At 38.0% G+C, this 25603-nt stretch overlaps 1 protein-coding gene across 4 annotated transcripts in view; it reads right to left on the bottom strand.

Annotated features, from left to right (window-relative positions):
* Positions 1-25603, bottom strand: part of LOC113685699 (uncharacterized) — a 42436-nt gene that overhangs the window by 7849 nt on the left and 8984 nt on the right. For all 4 annotated transcript variants that reach the window (XR_016179551.1, XM_027203235.2, XM_089181665.1 and 1 more), the window contains 47 exons: positions 25282-25347; positions 24550-24594; positions 24353-24406; positions 23715-23768; positions 22783-22836; positions 22002-22055; positions 21418-21471; positions 20725-20769; positions 19819-19917; positions 18480-18677; positions 17603-17656; positions 16607-16651; positions 15978-16031; positions 15582-15635; positions 15356-15409; positions 15132-15185; positions 14565-14618; positions 14262-14306; positions 13631-13684; positions 13253-13297; positions 13001-13054; positions 12646-12699; positions 12240-12293; positions 11375-11428; positions 11157-11210; positions 10552-10596; positions 10329-10373; positions 10037-10090; positions 9569-9622; positions 9027-9080; positions 8581-8634; positions 7875-7928; positions 7708-7761; positions 7217-7270; positions 7054-7107; positions 6401-6454; positions 5817-5870; positions 5175-5228; positions 4708-4761; positions 4108-4161; positions 3419-3472; positions 2876-2929; positions 2326-2433; positions 1801-1854; positions 887-940; positions 510-617; positions 82-135 (listed from right to left, as the gene is read on the bottom strand). Coding sequence is in view for 3 of the 4 variants with exons in the window: in XM_027203235.2 (XP_027059036.2) it covers positions 82-135; positions 510-617; positions 887-940; positions 1801-1854; positions 2326-2433; positions 2876-2929; positions 3419-3472; positions 4108-4161; positions 4708-4761; positions 5175-5228; positions 5817-5870; positions 6401-6454; positions 7054-7107; positions 7217-7270; positions 7708-7761; positions 7875-7928; positions 8581-8634; positions 9027-9080; positions 9569-9622; positions 10037-10090; positions 10329-10373; positions 10552-10596; positions 11157-11210; positions 11375-11428; positions 12240-12293; positions 12646-12699; positions 13001-13054; positions 13253-13297; positions 13631-13684; positions 14262-14306; positions 14565-14618; positions 15132-15185; positions 15356-15409; positions 15582-15635; positions 15978-16031; positions 16607-16651; positions 17603-17656; positions 18480-18677; positions 19819-19917; positions 20725-20769; positions 21418-21471; positions 22002-22055; positions 22783-22836; positions 23715-23768; positions 24353-24406; positions 24550-24594; positions 25282-25347 (2784 nt within the window). In the remaining variant the exon portion in view is untranslated. The remainder of the gene's footprint in view (positions 1-81; positions 136-509; positions 618-886; positions 941-1800; positions 1855-2325; positions 2434-2875; positions 2930-3418; positions 3473-4107; positions 4162-4707; positions 4762-5174; positions 5229-5816; positions 5871-6400; positions 6455-7053; positions 7108-7216; positions 7271-7707; positions 7762-7874; positions 7929-8580; positions 8635-9026; positions 9081-9568; positions 9623-10036; positions 10091-10328; positions 10374-10551; positions 10597-11156; positions 11211-11374; positions 11429-12239; positions 12294-12645; positions 12700-13000; positions 13055-13252; positions 13298-13630; positions 13685-14261; positions 14307-14564; positions 14619-15131; positions 15186-15355; positions 15410-15581; positions 15636-15977; positions 16032-16606; positions 16652-17602; positions 17657-18479; positions 18678-19818; positions 19918-20724; positions 20770-21417; positions 21472-22001; positions 22056-22782; positions 22837-23714; positions 23769-24352; positions 24407-24549; positions 24595-25281; positions 25348-25603) is intronic.

Raw genomic sequence — 25603 nt, 5'->3', positions numbered from 1 at the left:
AGATGAGGCCAGGGACATGAAATGCACAGGAAATAAAAATAGAATGAAGCTCCGCTTCCAACTATGAATCTTTTTCCTCACCGGGGCTCCAGGAGCACCTCGTTTACCAGGAACACCATCTCTTCCCCGACGTCCCTAAACATGGAAAAAAAAAAAGGAACTTTCAGACTTCTCATTAAAGAACGCTATTTTTACATACTTGTTTCTACGTCAAGAGCGCATCTGCTCGCATGTGGCTTAACTCTCTAAATACCTGGGGTGACCCACAATGAATTTATCTGCATAATATCCATAAATTTTCAATGAACGATTCGAACACGCGCGAGAGGGTAGTCACACGCACGATTGACAGAGGTAAGCTCTCTCTAACACCGCGGTCAAACCTCAAGCATGCGTAAGAGGGTCAATTTTGGCCTAACGGCGGTGTTGCGCAAAATGTTTAAAAAAAAAATCCAGTCGATTCATCCTTTTGTTTTGACCTTGACTAAAACATTTCAAAACATTCGCACCTTTTCTCCTGAAGGTCCTTGTGGTCCCTGATCTCCCTTAGGTCCCTCAATACCAGCAGGACCTGGGTTACCTGCTTTTCCTGGTTCTCCTGGGGCACCTCTCTCTCCCTACAAATTGATCACAGACGACTTTAAGAAAATAGCAAAGGATCACATGACAGTATCGGCACTACACGCGCGGAAGGAGGACTACACGCGCGGAAGGAGGACAAAGGGCAAGGAGCATATAAAAAAAGTTTATCATTGAGTCGGGTCAGGCCAGACGGGGAAATGTTTAGGCCTCGGTCATGACGTGAGCATTGTGCGCAATATTCTTCTCTATTCGGCTTTCTTGTTCAGGCAATAGGTACATATTAAGTGTAGCTTACAATACTGACCTTCAAACCTGGTCGTCCGTTTATACCTCTCGTGCCATTTCTTCCATCGCTACCCTGCAAAGGAAAAAAGACAAGGTGAGATGGATGGCCTTGTTAGAAGCCTGCTACCCGATGGGCAGTAATGAGCCCTCCCTTACCAAACCTTCAAGAATCTGTCAAGCTCCCCCCTTCCCCTTCCCCTCCCCCTTCATCAAAAACGCCAAAATAATAGTTTCTGTAAGTCTCCAGGCTAGCAGCACTCCAAAATGGGTGGTTGCTTGGGTTCCCTGTGTTGCTAGTTTCAGACGCTGACAAAATCTCGACTTGAGCGATTTTTGTTGGTCCCTTTTGCCTTATGTCCACCGTGAGAAGCAACTTTAACCCTTTAACTCCCAAGATCTCATTAGTAATTCTCGTTACTGTCTATCATACAGTTCTTTTGATGTTAGTTTGCAGAATTTGGTATTGGATCGACTAACAATCCCCTAATTAACATTTTTTTTCCTTATCACTTATCTGCTTGATATTGTATCGATATTGTATCGATAAGAAGAAATTATGTCTTGGTCACTTATGGGAGTTAAAGCTTTAAGGATTTTTGCTCTCTTCAACGGGATGTTTATTGAATCACTGGCCATCCCCATCTCCCTTAGCAAATCGCTTAGTTTCATCGACAGGTGGCAAGTGCTCCTGGGTGGAAAAGGGCAGTGTAACAACACAGTCTCCAAACGCGAATGTTTTAATTTCGCGTTTGTACGCTATCCCAACTAAGCTGAATGGGCCTTCCAAACGACCTAGGCCTTACACTAAGTTTACATGTGACAAACGTCTTGCATGCTGCTAGGACCAGCAGTGACCATGGCATCCAGAGAGGATGTGGAAGAGAGAAGACATCGGTGTTTACAGTAAGGATTCAACCCTGTCTTAGTACTTACGTCCCCTCCAGGATTTCCTGGTTCACCCTTTGATCCCGGTGGGCCACGACCTCCCTAAATAATAGCAAAAGAAACGATGTACTTAATGTGATTTACTAGAAGTGCACTACGAGTGATAGCCTATGCACATGGCAAACACCAGCAAGTACACTCCATCGTTAAGGACCAAAAGCAGTGACATTTTCTTTGTCTCCTCTCTATACTTAGAAATTATGACTAAATTAAAGGTCCTGAACAAAATAAAGGTTGTTGCGGTTTTCCTCAGTTTGAGTGTTCTCCAATTGCGCAGGTAAAGCGCGTTATTGTCGCAGATGTTTTCGCGAAATGGAGCGACCTTACCAAGGTGTAGACCCATAATTAAGAACTTGATGAAGATAGGGCAACAGCTCTAGAATCCCTTCTTTTTCCAGCCTGGGTACGGGCGCTTTATTTTTTTTTGTTCTTTCCTTAATTCGCTTTTTTAGCGAGAGGAAACGAGGGCGAGGGATTTACAAACGATCTTTACTGCATTAAAGCCAAGCTTACAGGTATTCCTGGTGCACCGCTGCGTCCATTTCGGCCTGGAGGGCCTGCGTCACCTTTGGGCCCCTGTGGTCCTGGACCTCCTCCAACTCCTGGCGTGCCGGGGGGTCCCTACATAAAGCAAAACAATTGTTGAATTCGCTGCATTTACATACATTTCAGAGCGCCGCTGAAAAGTAGCTGGGGCGAGGGTTCCCATGCTACGTGTGTCTTTTGTAGTTTTATTTTAGCGAAGTATTTTAAGTTTTTCTATAATTTCGAATCGCCGGATAGATCCTCGTATAAAAATCGTTGTGGCCGTTGTTTATGGGAACACAAGGAATCTGGGCGCATACAAGTTTTGTGTTGTATTTTGGCCTTTTTTTCGTGATAACCGATGTCTAGACGTTTTTTTTTTTTTTTTTTTTTTTAACAAACTGGACTTCAGCCTCGCTGTCGTCCGATTTTGTTAATCACTCGAATAATTACCGACCGAATTCGACTCCACTCAGTCCATTATCAACTATTTATGTTATTGTTTTTTTGGTTGGTGTTGTTAATATTGACTAAATACCATTGGTCCTCTGTCTCCCTTTGGTCCAGCGGGTCCTCGTTCTCCAACTTCTCCCTAGAATTGGTTGAAAAACAATGTTATTCCTAATAGTAAGCAAACAGCAGTCGTCGTCATCATCATTATCAACTGACGGCTGCCAAGAAAATCTAGAAAAATGCAAGGTACAAAAGTTGAGTCTTATCCAGTCTATAGCAAAACCAAACTCAAGGTATTCACGATGGCCGATCAGAGGAAAGGAAAACATCTTAAAGATCCAAGAAGAATTTAAAGTAGAAACAACCAAATTGCCTTAGGCGCGGGAAAACTGTTACGACCAAGCCATGATTAGCTTCAGTTTTGCATGTGATTTTTGGACAGGGTTGCTTAGGGTTAGGGTTAGGCCGCCTGAATATTCTGGATTAATCACAAAGTGAAAGCAAAACAAATGTAACCTTGGATTACTTTCGACACTCAATTGAAATTGCTCTAATATGCAAAGAATAAGTCAAAAGAGTTGTCAAAGTGCATATGAAGTAACAGGTTTACTCCTGTTTGACCACCCACCGGTCCACCATCAGAACCTGGAGGCCCAGGCTCACCATCTTTTCCATTGTTACCCTGACAACAAGGAAACAGACATTTTTAGCACTTTCTTTCATCTTTTGCAACCCCCCCTGGTGCATAGAGTACTGGAAATGTCTGGAAAAACGTATGCCATCTTTCCTTTCTATTTAATCATCTTGGAGTTTAGAAGTCTACTACACAACAAACTAATGAATGAAAACAATCATTGAGATTTATGCATTTGAATTTGGATTTTTTTTTTTGCTGGGGTGGGGGGGGGGGGAAGAAAACTATAGAAAAACCTTAAAGCAAGATTGGAACTAAGAACAAACCCAACCCACAAGTGATGTCACGATCAGCGATCAAACCTGCAACACAACTTGGGGAGGCAAGCGATCTCACTTTCATACCATCTTCTATTTCCAACAACTGCACGGTCGTGATTCCATTTGTGAAATTTAGATGTTTGCTTTGTTACTATCTTACTTTTGCAAGAAATTTTGAACTTTAAATGGTTTATGAAGATTGCTATTTACAAACTCGATACCCAAACTTTTCACATGTATGCCAGACTTGCTGGTCTCAAAATTCACTCCTAGAGAGTGGCAGCAGAAAATAAATTCAGCGGTAAAAGGTGAGCCACAGTATTTCTGTATTGATATCAGAGGAGGACATAAGTAACTACTCACAGGAAGCCCAGGCAAGCCATCTTTACCAGATCGGCCTGGTTCTCCAGCTGCACCCTAAAACACACAAAAAGGTGTTATATTTTTAACAAACATCTTAATTTACTTTCAGGAGTATCAAGAGAATATAAAGAAGTATTACATAACTTTCCACGCCAATAATATTATATTGAAAAATTCGTGTTTTGCAGGTTTCCTTACCCATAGAAATCTTGTACAAACATTCCAGAATTTAATTTAATTTAGTTCATCCCTTAACAATGATGAACTGTTTTAACAGTAATAAACATGATGTGATAATTCAGATGAGCTATCAGGCTAACCAGAAGCTTATATATATGGCTTTTTACGCCTCTTAGCCAATCAAACCTCTCAAACTGGATGAATTATTGATGCAATTTCAATTCAGCTCATGTGCATTTTAATGGAAAAGCGTTCCTACAGCATGAAAGATTTCAGAAGTTTTCGACTGAATTTCGACGGTCTAAGCTATTTTTCATTCAGACGAAGACAACATTCTCTTTCACTTTCACTATTTCCGAAAACTACATTTCTTCATCAACGCGCTGTGATACTGATCAATGAGTTTAAGTTGTCGCTCACCTTTTGCCCATCTGCACCATCTCTCCCTGATGGCCCGGTATTTCCTGGAGGTCCCTAGAAAGAACACACATACCAGGGTGAATTCAAATCTAAAAGAAAACAGCGATAAGTTCATATTTTAAAGAATAAAGCTCAGAGTGTTCTTATTCTTGCGATGTTTGCTTCCAAATTTAAGTCGTCTCTCATAATCTAAGAGCACTTTGCTTTCTGTTTTAATGCTTGAGTATCCTTTTTTTTAATTATTTTCCTTTTTCTGGCTTTTTCTTCTTACTGTTTTTTTATTATCTCACCTAAAGATTACCTTCTTCAAATAAAAAGTTCTACAGATGGCAATATTAGTCCTGATGGCGTCTCCAGCTTACCCTGCCTTCTTAATGTTCTGTTAATACTTCATTGTATGTGAGTGTGTGTGCGTGTGTGTGCTCAAAACAAAACACTGAAATATGAACATAGTGTAGAAAACATACAGGAGGGCCTGGTTGTCCTGGTTTTCCTGGAGGTCCTTGGGTACCTGGACTTCCCTACGTAATTAATAAAAATCAAACTGATTTTAGTAATTGTGACGAACTATACATACAAACTCCGAATATAAACCACAATTATCCTGGAACTTACAAGAGTAAACAAAACAGAATTTGACCTTAAATGTGTGTTGGTTACGTAAAAAAAAACCCTATCATAACAAGCAAGACCACCATGTTGTTTAACAAGTTATCATGATAGTAAGTTACCAAGTAACCACCTTCACAAGTTTACCACGCCCAGTGAACACATTGTATCTTAGAAACAGGAAATATGCTGTTATTTCAGTACATCCGAGAACAAAATTGTATTTCATACATGCTGAGATTGACACTGTGAAGTACTATGATCGTTCGTGTCTGATTGGACGAACGACGTATTTTCAAAGTCGTTCGCTTTCAATCTTTGAATTGAAATGTGAAAAAAACTCAGTATGGATGAAATAAAAACATCATACCATGATGCAATGCATCAAAAAACCCACTCGTTCGTTTTTTTGATGCATCGCAACTCGTGAATAAAAATCGTGCGTGCGTGCGTACTTTCCTTGGAATAATCTCTATATCCTCTAGCGCCTGGCATTTTACCTGCTGTCCCTGATCTCCTTGTCTTCCCTTAGCTCCAGGCGCACCAAGCTGGCCCTGTAGACAGGACGGCAGAAATCAGACACATATCAACAGATTGCCAACAAAAACTAATTTAAGACCACCTTTGTTACAAAAGGGATTGCTATGTATAAAGGAAGTAAGTTTCTATAGAAACTGTGATGATGCGTCGGTGGGAGAGTATAACAGGGTAATTTAGTATTACAACTGAGTTGCTGACGTAAACTGACGCCAAGCTTTCTTAACTAATTTTATGCAAGGGGAGAAAAACTAGTTAGATCTTGGGAAGTCAAGGTTTTGGCAAGATTTTTTTTAGACCATGTACTTACAATATCTACTAACGACTGGGAAGGTTAAGGTCTTGGTGACTATTTTTAGACCGAGTACATACATTAACTTAACTAAAGGTCCGAAATTTTTAGATCAAGTACCTTAAAAAATCTACAAACGGCTGTTGGGACAACTTGGAAGGTTAAGGTTTGGGTGAGAATATTTTTCACTCTATGGCCTTAGCTGTAGTTGTCTGAAAGCTTAAAAATTGAAAAAATAAAAAAAGAATATCTTACGAGTGTTCCAGTGGGGCCCGGCCGTCCAGGAGGTCCAGGAGGTCCTTTCACACCCTTTAATAAACAAAAGCAACGATAAATATTAATCACCACTGATGGGGAAGTTTGCAATAAAAAATTAAGTCATTCTAAAAATGCATTCATATTGGCAAGCACTAAGGTTAATTTCTATGCTACATGGCTGGTTAGTGGTGTAGATAATTGATACACAAATTGTTCAATTTAGGAGGCGGCGTGGCCGAGTGGTTTAGGCGCTAGACTGGCGCTATAATGAGCTGGTCTCGGGTTCGAGTCCTCCTCCCTCTCCTCCCTACTACTCACTGGATTTGTTCCCGGTCGCCCCGAGTTCAACCCCTCAGCTGCGCTGTGTGAATAGCTAACTGGTCTGCCTCCAGCTAGTTGGAATTTTCAAACACTATGTTTATTTGGAATATTTGTTTCACTCTTTGCGCATATGAGCATATTTAAATGAATATATGCGCGTTATAAGTATTAAATTTATTAAAATTTGTTATTATTGATTGCTTTTAGTTTTTCATGATCCTTATAACACCTTTGTCAGAGGCTTAGGGTGCCAAAATAAAAGGAATCCAGCATATTGAATGAGCATTTTTAATAAAAAAGAAATTATCTTCAGATAAAAGCTGTCATACCGTATCTCCACGTGGTCCACGAGGGCCAACAGGTCCTGGAGGTCCCCCAGTTCCCTTGAAATCAAATTGAACTCACAATTAACTTAATAAAGCAAAAACTTTTAGTAAACAATCATATAAATTTATCCCTACAGCAATTTTTTAAATATAATGTAGTACCTACCATTTGTCCTGGTCTCCCTGGTGGACCGGGATTTCCTGGCGGACCTTGAGGTCCCTAAAATATAATCAATTAAATTCCATTTTTAATAATGTTTTGGCCACCTGATGCAACATACACTTATGACTCACCTCTCATAAATTGAAATAAATTTGTTGCTAAAATAACCCCCAGATTAAAGTAAAAAGTGTGGATAAAAAAAACATGACGTCTGCATTCAAATTGAATAACTCCTTTTCCTGGAGGTTTTCCCAATTTTACTATAAACAATTGTAAAACTATGAAGGGAAAGACTAAGAGAGGGCGTGGCTTTGTATCTCATTTGGTAGCTGTGCTCACCTGGTATCCAGGAAGCAAAGGTTCAAAACCTGAATTTTTCAGGCTTCTTTTCTACAATTGCTAAAAATTTCAGCCACTTGGGATGATCACTGCTTTACTTGAGTCTTGACATTGTAAAGTATGGCATACAGTAACAGTATAACCTAACAACTTACAGTGTCACCCCGGCTACCAGGAGTGCCATCTTGACCATTCACACCATCCTCACCCTGCAATACAAAAACAACTTTCAAACATCACTATCATGTTTGAACAGAGGCACAACATCATGGAGTCTACTTGTTAATTAGAATGCAGTCAAAATTTGACTTAAAAAATTAACCTTTTCTCCTGGTGGGCCCGGAGGTCCTGGAGGTCCTGGCATTCCATCTTGTCCCTGTGAAAATCCAAAATGAACAAAATGTTAGGATGGTTACAGTTCTTAAAGAGCCTGGAATCTGAATAGAGCCTAACTTAACATGCAGTTCAAAAAAATTAGCATTGGCTTCATTGTCAAACAACCTGCCCAAAGAGTAAAGGGGGTAGGTTTCTCAGTAAAGAAACTGAGGTGCTGCAGCAGTGGAGGAGTAAAACAAAATAATTTGGGTTTATCAACTGAGTTGATAATGTAATTTGACCCCTATTGAGAGCTTCAAAGCTGATGTTTCAAGTTAACAAGTTCGGTGGGACAACTGCAGGCCTTTAGGATGGGTTAACCAGGGTTGTTAGGTTTATGGATTTTAGGTAAAAGTAAATACAAGAGGTTCTAGGAATGTTGATGGTGTGATTTGTGCAGTGCACAAAAACAGTGGCCATCAATTCTTGTTTAGCTATTAGGTCGTTAATTAAGTTTTGCTAATGTTTTGATTGATGGAAGTGAGATTTTTGTCAACTTTTTCATAAAATCAAGTGTCAGAAAGTTGCCACAAAGTTTCTCTTAGGTAGAGGTTGACAAAAAGCTACTACTACTTCCAAAAGCAAGCAAACAAAAATAGAACAAAAACAACAACAAATCTAACAGCAAAACAAGAGTTAGGACTTTTTCATACCGGCTCTCCGTCTTTCCCATCAGGCCCTCGTTCTCCAACAGGTCCACCATCTCCCTGTCAACAAAATAATTTGAAAAAAAAATCACATAACCAGATAAATGTCTGCTCACTTAAATTCAAATCTGTTTTCAAATGCTCTATTGACTGGAGTATTCATTAAAAGTTATCCTCAGAGGGGTACATGAACTTTCTTACAATCCTTCCTCCAGGTTCAGATCTCAGAGGGGAATGGTTTCCAAACTAATATTCCAATTCTTGGAAATAAGCTTAAAACCTCTGTAAGATTGGAATGTTCAATGTTATCATCAATCATGAATTGGGAATTTTCACACAATTCTACTAGTATTCTACTATTGGTCCAATTTTCTGGATCAAGTATTTACTTTTCCACATTAGCAAAGTTCATGAAAGGTTTTCTTCAGTTAAGGATCAGAATGTAAAGTCACCTTTGAGCCCTTTGCTCCAGTGGCCCCTTGTCGTCCTTGCTGTCCTGGTAAACCCTTAAGAGAGTATGAATAACATTAATATAAAAAAATTTGAATGTATTTTAAAATCATGCTTGGGTTACGTCATAAGCAAAAGCTTCCAAGCTAGCAACTTGAGGATCACCTCCAGTTGCAAACAAGGTTACAAAAGGAAGACAAAGAAAATGGCTTTCTGGAAACTACATCTGTCATGCTGAGTTCAGAGATAATTCACTCAAGCTTTAGAAACCCCCTCCCCCTCCCCCAAAGAGAGAAACAAAGAAAGGTAAACCACTAAAATAGGCAGCCACAGTAAGATTGGAGAGAGACAGAGACACAGGCTTTCAGGAGGTTTAAAAGATTTGAGCGGTAGTGCAGGACCAGAGGCAATGCAAAACACACATAAGAATAGTTTGAGCAGGATCTGCTGCAGACTAAGCTATTTAACAGCAATAGTATTGACATATCAAGAACTTCCTGTCCAAAATTAAGACAACAAATATGACAAGTGAACATGTACTTACAGCCAGACCAGGGGAACCAGCTGGGCCAGGTGGGCCTTGAAGACCTCTCTCTCCCTAAACAGAAATACACATAACAAAATAATTAACCTTCAATTTGTCATAATTATCATCACTGATGAGTTACAATTATGTTAATGCTTTTCTCAAACTTTGAGCTGTATGTTGCAGTCATAACTTTGATGAGAACCAAAAGTGCAAAGATTTGACCTAAAAATTGCGAAGTTGACCACGAAATGGCTGTTTTGTCTTTTCTATTCCTGCAGTCTGATGCACTGCCTCAGACAAGCAAAGTGGTTGGACATTACATTTCAGCGCTCTCTTCTGGGATGGGATATCAAGCAAATACTGGTGCAATTTGTGAATAAATCACACAACTAAGAGCAAGTAATATGTAAGGATCATTAACAAATGCATGGTTCACTGCCAGTAGTATGCAGTAATTCAGGAAACAACACATTTTTGACTCACAGCTTTGCCGTCAGCACCAGGTGTTCCAGGCTCACCAGGGTCTCCAGCAGCACCCTATGTAGATGAGATAATACAATGATATCAATAAATAAATATACAACAAAATAAATAGATAATATTAATCAAATATCCATAAATTTAAACTTGATGCAAATCAAATTGTGAATCAATTCACATCTCTTCTATTACTTTACCAAATTCCAAGCATGAGCATAGACAGTCCTACTGGTACTCAAATCACCAAGAATTAGATTTGATTATTCAAGAAATCAAGGTGAAAAAAAATACTTACAGCAGCACCTGGAGGTCCACGATCTCCTTGAGGGCCTCTTTCACCCTGTAAATAAGTACACAATATAGTAAATGACTTGAATCTGGTTTTGTCGAGGAAAACAGGGCTCTGAGAGAGTACTGCCATGATTAAATATCCTGCAGCTATACATGAACAATTTTTCAGAGCAGTAAGCAATGACCACTGATTTTGGTCTATTTGAAAAAATCAAAGAAAAACATACCCTTGCTCCTGGAGTTCCATCCACTCCACTCTCTCCTGATGCTCCCTAAAATGACAAAACTATCCATTTCACTTCAAAGATTTTAGTAGTAATTCTCCTGAACATCTTTCACATATTTCTGATGATGTCAGTTAGGAGAATTTGGTATCAAATCAAACAATACTGACTAATTTATACTTCTTTTAAATTCTTATGCCTTATCTCCTTCATAGCATTTCAATTTGGTAGGGGGAAACTATTGCTGGTGAAGAGATATCATACCATTGTCTCAGAAAAAATTCAAAGCAATGGTGTTTTTATTACAGAGTTGAACCTCTGCCACTCACATGCTGAATATAGAAAGTCCATAATTTCATGAGTTTAATTCAAGAAAATATTATATATTTTAAATGACCAGCTCCCAGTTGGCTTGTTGGTTCAGTTGGTAGAGCACTGCAACAGTTTCGCAGAGGTCATGGGTTCAAATCCCGTTTTTCAGGCCTTATTTTAACTGCTGCTTAAGTAGTGTTCATTACTGCCAAGATTGCTTTCATATTCACAGCAGTTACACCATAAGACAGCATTGTGGTACATCACACTCTCTATTAATAGATAATGGCACTTACAGTCTCTCCAGGCTTTCCAGGTAGACCTGGTGGTCCCTGACTACCAGGGGATCCCTAAACAAAAATACAAACAGAAGCGATTTAACAAAGCAAGTTGTAACAATGATTCATCACATCCACCACTTAAAAAAAATGCCACAAAACCCTTTTGATCTGTTACTTTGAGTATAGTAATTATATGTTGAATCGGAAGTCAATTTTTTTAACTGAATATATACCTGGGACCCTTGTGCACCAGTCTGTCCTCTTTCTCCGCGTTCACCTTGCCTTCCCTGTTTTGGAAAAATGAATTAATAAAAAAAACAACAAGAACATCAACAACAACTTGACAGGGGTACATCAACAAAGTCACTTAGTGACAACTCTGTTAATTATTTCCTCTATTGGCTTGTCTCCTTAACCCTTTAACTACCATAAGTGATTAACATGTAACTTCTCCTTATAACATCCACTCATTATCTTGCCAACATCTAATGAGAATATGCAAACTTATCAAGTAGGATTTAGAAGCCTTGATGTAACACCAAATTCTTCTGACTTATTTACAAGGAAACATGTAGCAGCTAGAGGAGAGAATTGACAATCAGATCTTGGGAGTTAAAGGGTTAAATCACGATTGCTTCACTAGTTAATAACATTGTATGACTTAATAATTAGGTAGCAACATAATGTCATCTCTCAATTTTAACCCTTTAGTCCCTGAGAGTGACTAACATCTAATTTCTCCATACTATTCACCCCTGAATCAAACATGAAAGTCATGAGAATAGACGAGATGATCACCAACTACAGCTGCTACAGGAGTATAAATTATACATACTGATGTTAAGGTGTAAAGGATTAAACCAAAATCTAACTGTTGTGGATCTCTCTGATTTCAAGTTTTCATTTGGCAGAAAAAAAAAATCTGGGATGGTTGGCAATCAGAACAAATTCCAAATTTTCTGGGGATTTTCTCCACATATGAAAACCAGTCACAAGCAGTTACATTATTTACAAATGGCATAATGGGCTCTCTGCAACTGAAAAGGAAGAAAAACACTATGAGAATCAAAATGTGTACTTGAATTTTAAAAAGCAAACCTGTTTTCCTGGAATGCCAGTCAACCCACGTCTGCCTGGTGCTCCAGTTTCACCCTAAGAAACATTAAAAAAAAATGCATATTATTAATTCCCACTATTTCATGGTATATACAGTTGTTGTAGAGTTATCATCAATAATCTTTCTCTTCTTTTCCTGTGCTTCATTTTAACATATTTTGAAAAAGAATTAACATCAATACTGTAATTAATAATATATTCAAAACAAACCACTCCAATTAAAATTGGTATGCAAAAATTTTAAAGAATTACTAAAATTTTTAGATTTTAACCTTTAAATTCAGAGTGCAAAGATAACCAGACCATGCCACAACTAAGAGAAGATAACTACTAATATATCTTTTATTTGTCTGTTACAGCTAAGAACTAACTCTGAAGAGTCAGTTACCTTTGCTCCTTGAGCACCTGGTGCCCCTGGGTCACCATCCACACCTGGTTCTCCCTAACACAATGTACAATAATATCATTACCAATAAATTATTATAGTTATTATTACTACTAATATTGATATCGATATTATCAATTTTATTATAGCTCAATGCAAAGTTGCTGGTTTACAAAATCAATTCTCTGGAGGGTGAAAGCCTCCACACTTTCAAAATTCTTTCCTTGAAAATAGCATCAAATAAGTGCCACATGATTGCTTAACAAGAGCTTATCTTTTACCTCTCTATCACCAATATTTTTTAACTTTTAATACAATTATCACAGTGAATATCACTATCATTTTCATTATCATTCACCATTGATCCTTTTGGTCCAGTAAGTCCACTTGGTCCTGGATTTCCTTGCGCACCCTAACAATACAAATAAACAAGTGAATAAATATACCAGTATCCAATGACTACCCTTGTATTGGGTCTCACTGAAATGACGTGAAAAGCCTTCAAATAACCCTAAAGTCAGTGACAAAATTGTTCCCAACTTTTTTACAAAAGGGATTCCAAGCATCTTAATTCTGCCTAATGAAAAAAATCTCTTGTATGTTCTTATACCTGCTGGCCAGGAGCTCCTGATGAACCATCTGCTCCAGGGTCACCCTAAAAGAACAACATCACCTTGATTTGATTAACAGGCAAATAAGAAAGTGACTGATCACAAAGTTTATGACATGCAAGTAAATTTTAACTCTTTAACTACTGAGAGTGACTAGCATCTAATTTCTCCTTAAAATATCACCCCTAAATCACAAATCACACATTGATGTCATGAGAATAAAGGTTCATTATCATGCATAAATGTACACAGCAAAATTAAAGCCCAAATCTGGTTAGCAGCAACCAATCAATTCCCAGAACTTCCGTATAGTTTGACAAACGGCAGAATGTTATATAGGGACTTTATGCCTTGATTAACTGTCAAGTTGTACATACCGGTGCACCAGTCTTGCCATCTCGTCCGGGTACCCCTGGTTGACCTGTGGGCCCCTAAGGAAGAAACAGCACATTAATATGGCATTGAGAAAAGTCTCAAAAATGTCACCTAACAAGCCAAGAACCACAGCATAGTCATATCTTAGGTTAATATAATCAAATAATACCCTGTCCCAATCATCCCGTTTCCATTATCCTATGACCCTTAAAAAATAATGCAACTCTTTCCCAGACCTAAATAAACAAGAAAAAGTTAAAAACAAAACGAAATAAAAGAATAGATATCTAACTTGTGTAAACAATGTAAACAATGTAAACAAAATGATGCTACCAGGCCCTTTCTTTCTTGAAAAGAGAGCAAGATCAGGAAGAATTGTCAAGAATATCTGGAATCAACCCTCTGACCCTAAAGAGTGACTAGTACCTCATTTCTCCTATCACCCGTAAATCACATATTACAGTCACAAGAATTAAAGATCACCCACTAAAGAAGCTACTGCATGTTACACAAATTCTCCTTGTCAGAACCCTAGGAAATGTATGAAGGACAGTAGAGAGAAAATGCATACTGATCACTGATGCGAGGGCACAAAGGGCTAAACCATGAATTATTACTTTCTTCATTTCTCACCTTTGCACCAACTCGGCCAGGTTCACCACGTTCACCTGCAGATCCCTAGAAAACAAGAGGTACAAGTTTTGTTAAGGGTTAAAAAAGTCATGCAAAAGATGACCTTATCAATAGATCAGGTGACTGTTTTGAAACCCACATCATATAGCCTATGGGAGCTAACTTGAAGTTTAATTTTGGATTTTCACATTTTATTGGTTCTCCTCTAGATACCTTAATACCATTAAAAAATCACATATTTAGAGATTGAGAATGATTTCAGCTTCAAAAGACGTTTGACTGGTTCTCTGTTTCTCAGCTTACCTTATCTCCCTTTGCTCCATTGAAACCATTCTCTCCAGGTGCTCCAGTTGATCCCTGCACAGTTCATAAATCATGGAAAAACTATTTAGTGCTACCCTTCAAATTAAGTGTGACTACGATCCTATACAGTCAGAAGTGAATTTGTCTAGAGCTTAGTTTCCATGTCTTATTTACTGTCCCTATTATCTTGCTTTCATTTTGTTCCTTTCTAGACTAGATAAGGCTTTTGAACAGATCACAGGATCATTTCTCTCTTTTTAGTAAGAATGGTTTTGCAGAACACTTCTGAGACAATTTTGCATCATTGTTCAAGTTTTGACTGCTTATTAGAAGACACATGTTTAGCTTATATGTATTTTGCTGAAACTGGATTTTTATCTAAGGGGTCAGAAGAATTTTGTCTATCAGCACATGTCGTTGTCTTTCTGCCTATGACTAAACAATGTTTTAGATGGGTGCAACTCCTTGCATAAAGTACAAGAGGCCAGCCAGAGTTACATTCAAACATAAACAGCAGGATTTGATTCCACTTGTCAGAGGAAATGAAGACAAATCTCAAAAAGTTACCTTTCGACCAGGAGTACCATCAGGACCAGGTGATCCACGAAGACCAGGAGGACCCTGAAATAAACAGTAACTGAATAAATACAAAAGTTTTCTAAATTGAAGCTGTCGAGCAAATGATGCTGGATCTCTGTCCAGTATCTCACTTAGCTGTCTAGGAAAGTACAGAATGAGGCTTATATCTTTTTTTCTCACAGTTAACCAAACTGAAGTTTTGATGTACTTACCTGAGCACCTGGTGCACCAACTGGACCAGGGGGGCCTGTTGCACCAGTTTGACCCTGAAAAAATTGATGAAAAAAATTGTGAAACTCATATATTCTGGTCTTCATTTACAATTAAGATCAATTCAAACCAAAGAGATAAGCAAACTTGAAAGGTTCAAGGTTGTAAATGCAAAATTCATAAAAACCCATATGGTGGGTAAATATGACAATTAAGGTTAAACCTCACCCGTCTGCCAGTAGAACCAGAAGGTCCAGGTTCCCCAATTGGACCTGGAGGTCCCTAGAAAAGATCAAATCAAAGTCAATGATATAAAAACCAATAAATAACCTTGCAATTTGCTATTCGAGGTTCATTTACACAATCTTTTAAACTGATATCCATTTTAGCTGCTCTGCTGGAAATTCATCATTAATGAGGTAAAACCCTTCAAAGTCTAGTCATGAGATAAAGGAAATGATTGCCTGCTAATAAAATAAGCTCTTGATTGTTCAAAAAATTCTCCTTATCAGTACCTTGGGAAACGTACAGAGAACTTTATAGAGAATACACAAACTGTTGTTACGATGTACTTACTAATATTAGGGTGTAAAGGGTTGAAGGTTTTCTTGGTTAATAACTTACTTGGCCTCCTTTTTCTCCCTTGGATCCTCGCAAACCTGGGCGACCAGGTCGACCCTATGGCAATGGAAGACATTTCAGTTTTTAAAAAAAGACACTGGATAAGCCCCAGCATACACAGACTTGCTTACAACCACTGAAAGGTGAAGTCAGCTAAGGAGCCCACAAACTGATCCAAGCTTCAATAGCATGACCTAGCTAGGACCTGGCATTTTGGCACCTGACAGTTTCATGGCGTCTATTAATAGTCCAGGATTGACAGAGACATTATGAGTGGGAAGTTTTACATGAGGATACAACAAAGTACCCCCAGGGCTTAAATAGAGACCTTCTTATCTGGAGTGACATGAAGTCAGTGACAGATGTTATACCAGTCCAATGCAGGTTCCCCTCCCCCCCCCAAAAAAAAATTTATAAAGTTTCCCAGACTGGTAACCATTCATACCCTTGGGTGGAGAGAGGCAATATGAGGGTGAAATGCCTTGCCAGAAACACAAGACAATGAACCAGCCAGATCTTAAACCTTCACCTCTCCATTTGAAGAAACAAACCACTATGTTTCCCACCTGAAGTCCAACACACTGACCACAAAGCCAGCACATCTACTACCATTGTACACTCTTAGCACTTACTCTGTCACCAGGAGGACCTGAACTTCCTCGAGCACCTGGAACACCCTGTGAGGCAAAAGAGAAATTAATTCATGCAAAGAAATTTCTCATTGCATGACAAAGTAAATCTGATAAACAAGAAAAACTTCTACTGAACACTTAAAACTGCAATACCAAGTCAGTAAGCACAGCGCTGAATACATGCCACATATCAGAGTAAGGAGCAAATAACAAAAAAATAATACTGGGGTGGGGATATCGAAACAAAGAATTCTTCTTTTTTGGCACTACATCCTTTATAAGCCAGAAGATATTTTGAGACAAAGAAATTTTCCCATATTCTCATTTTTTTTCCTGGCTTATTTCCCACTTTTCTCCCAACTTTTTTCTCAACTTTTTTTCTGACCATTTTCCTGACTTTTTTCTCAACTTTGATTTTGAAGGGGAATCACTCCAGCCCAACATGAAAATAGCTTTCAATTAGGTCATCACATCCAGTGTGGTATTCCTACAACAAAGGAATATAGTTTGCAAGTTGAATGCCATCACATGTGGACGTTTTCAAAACAAATGTCAGAATTAGAAGCATGGCAAAAGTGCTGGCCATTTTGGCATCCCACAGAAGAGAAAAATATCTTGTTTTAACAACAATATGAATCTGCAATGTTTGTCAAGTCAACAGCAGTAACTAGATTGGGGTCAGCAACCTCCCACAGAAAGTTGGAAAAAATGTCAGGAAAAAGTCAAGAAAAAAAATGAGAATATGGGAAAAACTTTAAGGAAGATTTAAAATTGAAAGTGTAATTTAATGCACTTAATAGGCTCTGTAAACAAACAATTCCCTTGTTGGAAGAATCTTGGTTTCAGACAAGTTTTAAAAAACACCCAAAGCTCTGATGGGGGGGTAGGGGGGGAGGCGGAGGAGGAGTTCTGGACTTTCTCCACCCTCCTCCCCTCCTCCTTGATGCTACAATAACAAAGTAAAAGCCAATGTGTCTTGGTGACAACAGTACTAACAGCATTTCCAGGAGCTCCTCGTTGACCTTGGGGACCTGGTTCTCCAGTGACTCCCTAAAATAAGGCAACAAATGGAGTTTTTCTAGTTTTCTTTACTCATAGTGAATCAAACACCTAGTTATCAGTACTTTGCAGGCAGAAGTTTATGAAAGAGATAGAGGTAATTCCCTTCTTTGGCAAATTTCAAATTTGAAAATAAAAAAAGAGCCTTCTTTGGTCCTGAGTTTGGTTTGCACACAGAAATGGGAGAGAACCAAAATATATTGTCTATCATGTATCAAACTTACCCCAAAAAATTGTTAGAGCAGTGAAAACATTAATATTGTTTCATTTTAAATAATTACTAACAGTTCTTTTAAACATTTTACATCAAAATCCTTGAAATGTTTCAGGTCCTTGGTAACAATCCTGAAACTATACAGATTTTTTGCAGAGCCAAATAAATAAAGTTTTCATCTGAGTAATACTGTTGTAGATATCATGTCTCTATTTGCAAAATGAACTGACTCATTAAAATTTTTTTTTACAAAAATTGTATAAAAACAAAGTTTATGTGGTAATTATGAATGGGTAATTCTTTTTAATCCTTGTCAAGTTTTATCTAATTCAGCTGTAGATCATAGGAGGTTTCCTTTAACTCTGTACTCCTGGTGAGTGACTGGCATCTAATTTCTCCTTACAAAAACTTTCATATAGTTAAATATAAAGGTCATGAGAATAAAGAAATGATCACCGATCAAAGAAGTTCTTGATTGTTACACAATTTCTTCTTGTTAGCACCTTAGAACATAAATGAAAACTGTAACGAGAATATACATACTGATGACATGGTGTAAAAGGTTAAGGACAAGGGATTGAAGACAACACATATACATACAACTGATCCTTTTTCTCCTGGTACTCCACTCTTGCCCGATGCTCCATCTCTTCCATTTTCACCCTTTGCTCCTGCTATACCTTGAGGACCTTGCTCACCCAGATCTCCAGTTCTTCCTTGTATACCTGGTTCGCCAGCATCACCTTTAGGTCCTGAAATACCTACTGGACCTGGAGACCCTCTTTGTCCTCTTAGACCCTGATGAGGAAAAGATGTCCATGTTTTTGGTTAATTCACTGCCAATAACACAAAGGAAATGAAACAGCTAGTAACTAAACTCAATTGTTTTTTGTTCTAGTACCCATCCAACAAAGACTGATATTTTCCAACACCTGGCATTCTCCTGAAACCTTTAAAAATTAAGAGTGACTAGCCTCTTATTTCTTCTCACAATATTACCCCTGAATCACATTTTTAAGGTCACAAAAATAGAGGAAACGATGGCAAACTAAAGAAGCTCTTGATTTTTAAACAAATTCTCCTTGTCTGCAACTTAGAAAATGCACAGATAACAGTATAATGGTGAATATGCATACTGATGTTAGGGTGTTGAGGGTTAAGGGACCTAAATGTTGAAATCAAGATGAAAATCCTTGCTTGAGATGTTTTGAAAATTTTGCATGCTTCTTAACTGGAGGACACTCATTCTTAAGACATTGAATCATCAGACTGTTCTCATGAAATCCTCAGGGAAGCAATTTTCAGAATACAAACTTTGTAACTGCTGCTGCATGCCTTCTTCCAATTTCTATCATTCCCATGAATAAGGCACCAATTTCTTTTGGAACAGAAGTCACCTGTGATGAGTGAGTCATGTGTCCTTGCTGTTCCAAAAAAGGTGAACCCTTGGGGTTTTGAGGGTAATTTGCCTTGGTTTTTTTTTTTAAAGACTTTTTGTATGTCACTTGGTTGTATTACACTATTGTCACAGGTCTTAAATTTATACAATGTTCAATAAGGATCATAGTAATTCAGATTTGTAGTGAAAGTTTCAACAGTTAAATTCAGTATGGAAGAGTTTTTTTTATCCACAGTTACAAACTTTCATAGTCAATCAACACATTTCCTCATCAAACAGAGGATTTGCTTCTTCTGAAGAGTGACAAAGCTTTCACAATGTTTTTGCTGTCTTTAAAGCCTATGTTGACGCACATTTATCCACTAAGGAAGTCACAAATTTAAAAGACCAGCTAGGAAGATGACTATCCTTTAGGTGAATGAGAAAACAAGAGGCTTACTTGAGACAACAGCAAATTTTGAGATGACAAGACTGCTATAGTATTTGCAAAATCATTGGATGACACAAGTTACCGCAAAATTTATAGGATTAAATTCATACCTGGCGTCCTTGTGGTCCAGGGGGCCCCTCATTTCCTCTCTGACCAACTGGTCCTTGTCGCCCAGGCTTTCCTGTGCTACCAACCAATCCAGGTTCTCCCTAAAATCATAACAGAAAGTTTGGTTAATCCTCTGAAACCAAATGGTAGAAAGTGGTAAATGTATCTGTGAAAAGGCAGATAAAACTTTTTACACTTTCTTGGTATTTATCTCCATCAATCCACTAAAGCCTGGTGGGCAGCTGGTGCACATTTGCTTGCTTGTGCTCAGCTGAAGGCATGCAAACTTATCACACCACAATTATGTCCGTTTTTTACTACCTTATTATTTTCTGTAAATATCAGCCTCACAAAGTCCTTGCCAAGAGAGAAGAAAATGAAGGAACCAAGGATTCAACTCTGCTACTTTAAGTCATTTCTTTGAAACAGTTCAAAGTTTCTGCTTATTGACACATATTTATCTAGTACAAACTAGCCGCAGGCCCAGTTGTTCTAAAGGGAAATAATGCTATGCTTTGGATAATTCGCTTTCCAGCCAATAAATGGTAACAGAATGCGTTGTGCCATCCACTGGATTAAGATTTATCCAGTGCATAGCAATACCCAGCCTTCAAACAACTGGGGCCAGAAAGTTAATTCAAGTCATGTTTCTACAAACTCATGAGGTACAACTTTCAAGGCAAAGATATATCTCCCAAATTATTGGTATTATTTTGCAATGTGATGAAGCACTGGATCTACAAACCATGTGCCAACAACTGTTTCAAGGACAGGTTTAAATGCCAAAGAGAAAACCAAAAGCAAAAAAAGAAAAATCTGGAAGGGATTCTACATCTTGAATGCACTCAAGCAGAGGTGAGCAACTAGACTAAAACACATATTTTAGAGTATTTGGGCAAGAAACTTACAGGTTGACCATCATAACCAGGGGTCCCAGCAGTACCAGGTGATCCCTAGAAAAAATATAGATATTTGTGTTAAGATCGTTTATTAAATAAATCAAATTAGCCTTGTCACTGATCATTACTTGCCAGATACATTTTCTTCATCCCAAAACTGTGCAACTAATCAAAGATTTTCCCTAACAATTTCACCTTAGAGTAACTACCATCCAATTTCTCCCTGAAATATCACCTCTAAATCCAGTAATAAGGCTGTGAAAATAAGGAAAATTATTGCCAGCTAAAGGAAATTGTGATTGTTGAACAAATTCTCCTTATCATTACCATGGCTAATGTTAAGAGAAAAGTATGGAGAACATGCATACTGATGTTGGGGTGTAGAGAGTAAAGAGATGCTTCAGGTTGGAATAGCTCATGCTACAAACACCACCAATCAGCAGCTTGAAGTTTAACTTACCAAGTATACAACAACAAAAATTCCCACAAGTTCTCAAGTTATTCTTTTGGCTAACAACATAATTAGCAGTGTCTTCCAAGCTATCCATTAAGAGGAATCAGCCAAATTTGATTGCCCACGGCACACAGCTTTTTCTGAAACACAGCGCTGGGCTTTGAACTTAGAATTGTAACCACTTAAAACCCACCATCAACCATTTACAAAAATGAGTGTGAAGATAAAATAAGAGGTTTTAGTCCTACCCTTTCACCAGGAACTCCAGAGTTTCCTTTACTTCCTTTAGGTCCTTTTTCTCCCTGAAGGAAAACCACAATAAAAGTCATTACTAACTGTCCCTTGGTTTTTCCTTTCAAGTTTTTCAAGTTGGAGTAGTTGACAGAGATGAACAAATTCTATTAAAGGTGGTTTTCTTGTTGACTATTGATAAAGTGGCAAATTAGTTCATCCTTCTGAGATCCTTCTCAACCACATTAATCACCAAATCAAGAAGGACAAAGTGTTGGTGACTAAATTTGCCATGTGACAAACAAAGGACAACCTATGTACAGAGGTCAGCAAACACAGATTAAAATTGACATTAATGAAGTCATTATGGTCTAAGTTTAAAGTGTGATTAAACAGTTGCATAAAATAAAGCAGTCTATCCTTCTCTCTTGCCAACCATATTGCTCATTTCAAACACAAGCTACTGTTTTTTTTTTTTTTTTTTTTAATAACCTCACAGTTGATTTCGAAAAATAATTACCCTGGAACATTGAAAAACCACCTCGATTGTTCAGAAGGATTTGAAATTACAGCACAAAGAGATTCAGTTTTCCATTCTTACCACATCTCCTTTATGACCAACATCACCAGCCAGACCAGGTGGTCCTGGGGGACCCTGAAAAATGGACATACATGTAAGATCACCTGCTAATAAACTAGATTAGAAAAATAATGATGATGATAAAATTTTCATTCACTGTTGCACATTACAGATTTATGATAGAAAACATTTATAGGCACACTAAGAAATAGGAGAAATGAAGGGCCAGAAGGCTAAAAGACTGTTAAGTATTCAAGCCAGCCTTAAGTGCAGTTAACTTGCTAAAATAAGACAAATGAGGGAGAGCAGAAATATGCTTCTAGAAAATAGTTAGTAATAATATATATATAATAATGATACCAAAGGAAAGGTTGATACTAAGACAAATGTTTGCAGTGTTGTTCTGGCAGTAAAGAAAGTTTTCCTTTTTTTGAAGACGTTAGGATTTTTTAAATTACCTGGGATTTTGTCCTAGAGATTATAGTAGCTGTATAGGCAATTGTTTCTTATAGATTCTTAGGATGATTAGTACTTTTACACTATTGGCATGCACACAAAGTGGTTCAACATTTGACACGTGTTTCCTGATCATTCATATCTTTTTGCATGTCATTCTTGCTCTTGTCTTCATCACTGACCCTTTCTTGAAGGACTACACCCCTTCTGGTGCTATTCAGTGTCAACCAACAAACAACACAACAAGTATTTCATATCAACACACCTTGGTATAAAGTCCCAACTGAATAAGGATCTCATAAATGTTACAGGTTTATAACCAGCAGTTATGAAATGCATTACTTACTGGTGCACCAGGTGGACCACCCTCTCCATTAAGTCCAGGTTCTCCAGGGTCACCCTATGACATACATTACACACTGATTCAGAACCACATTATAGATCATACATGCCCATCCTTATTCCCATGATGCTGAGCAGAAAGGAGTATCTGCTACACCTTCAGAGCAGGATAAAGGTGCATTATAAGCCAACCCCCCTGCATCCCCTGACAGTTGCTGGTACCCATTTACACTCCTGGCCACGAACAATGCTATGACAACCTATGAATGTCAACTAAGTTGATTATGTGTATTAGCTGCTGTAAGGAGTTTCTGCAGCTTAAGTTTCAAGCGTAAGCCCTTAGTCAGCTAATGACCAAGAGTTAACGCTCTTTTTAATTATCAGCTTTTGAAAATCTTGATGGTGGCCAATATCCATGATCAACTCAGTTGACAAAACTAAATCATCTTGCAATACTCCCTAACAACACAGCACCACCGTTTCTTCAGAAAATTACCACTTCATAAAACTTTTGATTTGGGTAGCCAATCCAAACAGATGCATCTTTGCCAAAATATAGTAGAATCCAGGTTCACATTATAGCTTCCTTAATGTAAAGCCCATGCAAATGACTAGATGCTACAATGCCATGAAAAGGCTATGAATAAAACTGTTCCATCACTTTAATTAGACTCATTTTCATTAAGGACCACAAAGGCGCAACATTTCAGATGTTAATTAGCTGATTTAGAGCTATCAATAAGAGCCCATCAAAGCTGTTAGCTAGCCTGCCATTTTTAGGCCAAGACTTTCACCTCATTTTACCATGATGGAAGGCCTAGTCCCAAATCTTGCAACAAAACAACACGGCATCCAGCACAACCTGGCTGCTGTGTGGTTTTGTCATTGCTGATGGCCCTGTTTAACCTGGCACAACTGTACTTTACTTTGACTTACATCAAAGCCATCACGTCCAGCTTCTCCTCTGGGTCCTGGCGGACCAGGACGACCCTGAAAGCAAACCAGAAAAATACCTTATCAAACCAGATTATGACACAGTTCAGCACAGCAATGAAGAGTTCCTAGGAAAATGTGATTGCAGAATCCCCCACTACTGTGCCAAATTCTCTAGCAACATTGTGACAACAAAGCTATTATATTTAATTTTATTTCCTGATACATTTCATAATGAGAACCTGAACAATTTGTATTAATGAAGAGGTGTTTTGAAGCCAATTCTACAAATCACAACTTAAAACTGGATGAAATTTCAACATATGTAAGCTATAAATTTAGTGTCCTATCCAAGAATTCATGGTGCTTTGAAATGGAAAGTTCAAACAATTCATAAATATATCTATAAATACATAAGAGGTACATGATTTAAAAACAAGAATTAAGATCTTTGAAAGTTGTTGGTACCCGGTTAAACTTTTGTTGAAAATTGTTACTATAGCATTGAATATAAACAGTTATCACAAGCACCATTGAAAGGATATCACTGAGAGTGGATGTCATGGCCCTGAAATGCCACCTTTAGTGCAACTGCTGTACTTCAAATGTGTGCATTAATTCATAGTTTTATCTCCACTTACAGGGGGTCCTGTATCTCCTTGTTTACCAGGCTGTCCTGCTCCCCCATTTGACCCCTAAAAGGTGAGAAAATGGTTCTGTTGCAATCAAAATGCATACAAAGTACCTGACCATCTTAATAAAGTACTGAGTACTGAGACATAAGGAAATAATAACCAAAAAAAGGTAAAGAAAAAAGTTTAAAGTATTCTGTACTTACTGGGGGTCCACGTTTTCCTGGGCTTCCTGGAGGTCCTCTGGGACCCTAGTTTTATAAAAAATTCACATAATATTAATATTTGATGACATTTTTTCTTACCTAACTCAAGAGTGCATTAATCACTATCACCCAAACCTTCTCTGTTTGTTACGACAACATGATCAACAATTACTCCACATTCTAGTTCACCAACTGTTTAATTGTCTTCTGTGCAATTTCTTCAATTGCAGCTCGCCTGCAAGGAGCATTTCTTTATTTCTATATCATCTGCAGTCACAATGTTATCTGTTTCACTGGATTGTAATCAAATTTTTTTAAATAGGAACAAAAATTTCTCTAGTATTTGCCAGGTTTCACCAAGTGACTTCATAGCTCAGTTGGTAAGTGGACTCAGTCTGAAAGGCAGGAGTCTGAATTCCAACCCAGCCTTCATTTTCCTCAGCTTTTTTGTCTGCAGTTTCTCTAATAGCAGTTCACCTGCTAGGATCTTAGTCAATCTGATTTACCAAACATACATTTTTTTTACATAATGCAGTCAGATATAAATGATGTAGCATTTTGTCTCAGATGAGGCACAAATCAGAAACATTTATGAAATTTCAAGCAAACTTGTTATGCATCATGTTCAAAGATACAATTATTTATAAAGTTCACTATGTTGGCATTCTAGATTTTGTACCGCAAAAGGATACCAAATAAAATTTATAGAAATACAGTTGAAGAGGGACTTACTGGAGGGCCAGTTTCGCCTTTGATACCATCCCGGCTGAGACCAGGATCGGGTCCTTTTACTCCAGCCTGAAATGATCAATATACACCTTAACCCAACTCCCAGAAGTGATCAACAAGTAACTTCTCCCTACAATATCCATAGACTATCCAGCAAACAGGTAATGAGGACACTCAAATGTATTAGGTAAAAGTTGTTATCTTCATCTAACACCAAATTCTCATAACTAATTTACAAGGAAATGTGTGGCAGCTAGAAGAGAGAATTAACAATCGGATCTTGGAAGTTGAAGGGTTAAATTATTTAAAAATATATACAATGTTT

This window comes from Pocillopora damicornis, chromosome 9 (genome assembly GCF_964200805.1).
Source record: "Pocillopora damicornis chromosome 9, jaPocDami1.2, whole genome shotgun sequence".
Classification (NCBI taxonomy): Eukaryota; Metazoa; Cnidaria; class Anthozoa; order Scleractinia; family Pocilloporidae; genus Pocillopora; species Pocillopora damicornis.
This window is presented reverse-complemented; position numbering and strand designations above follow the sequence as displayed.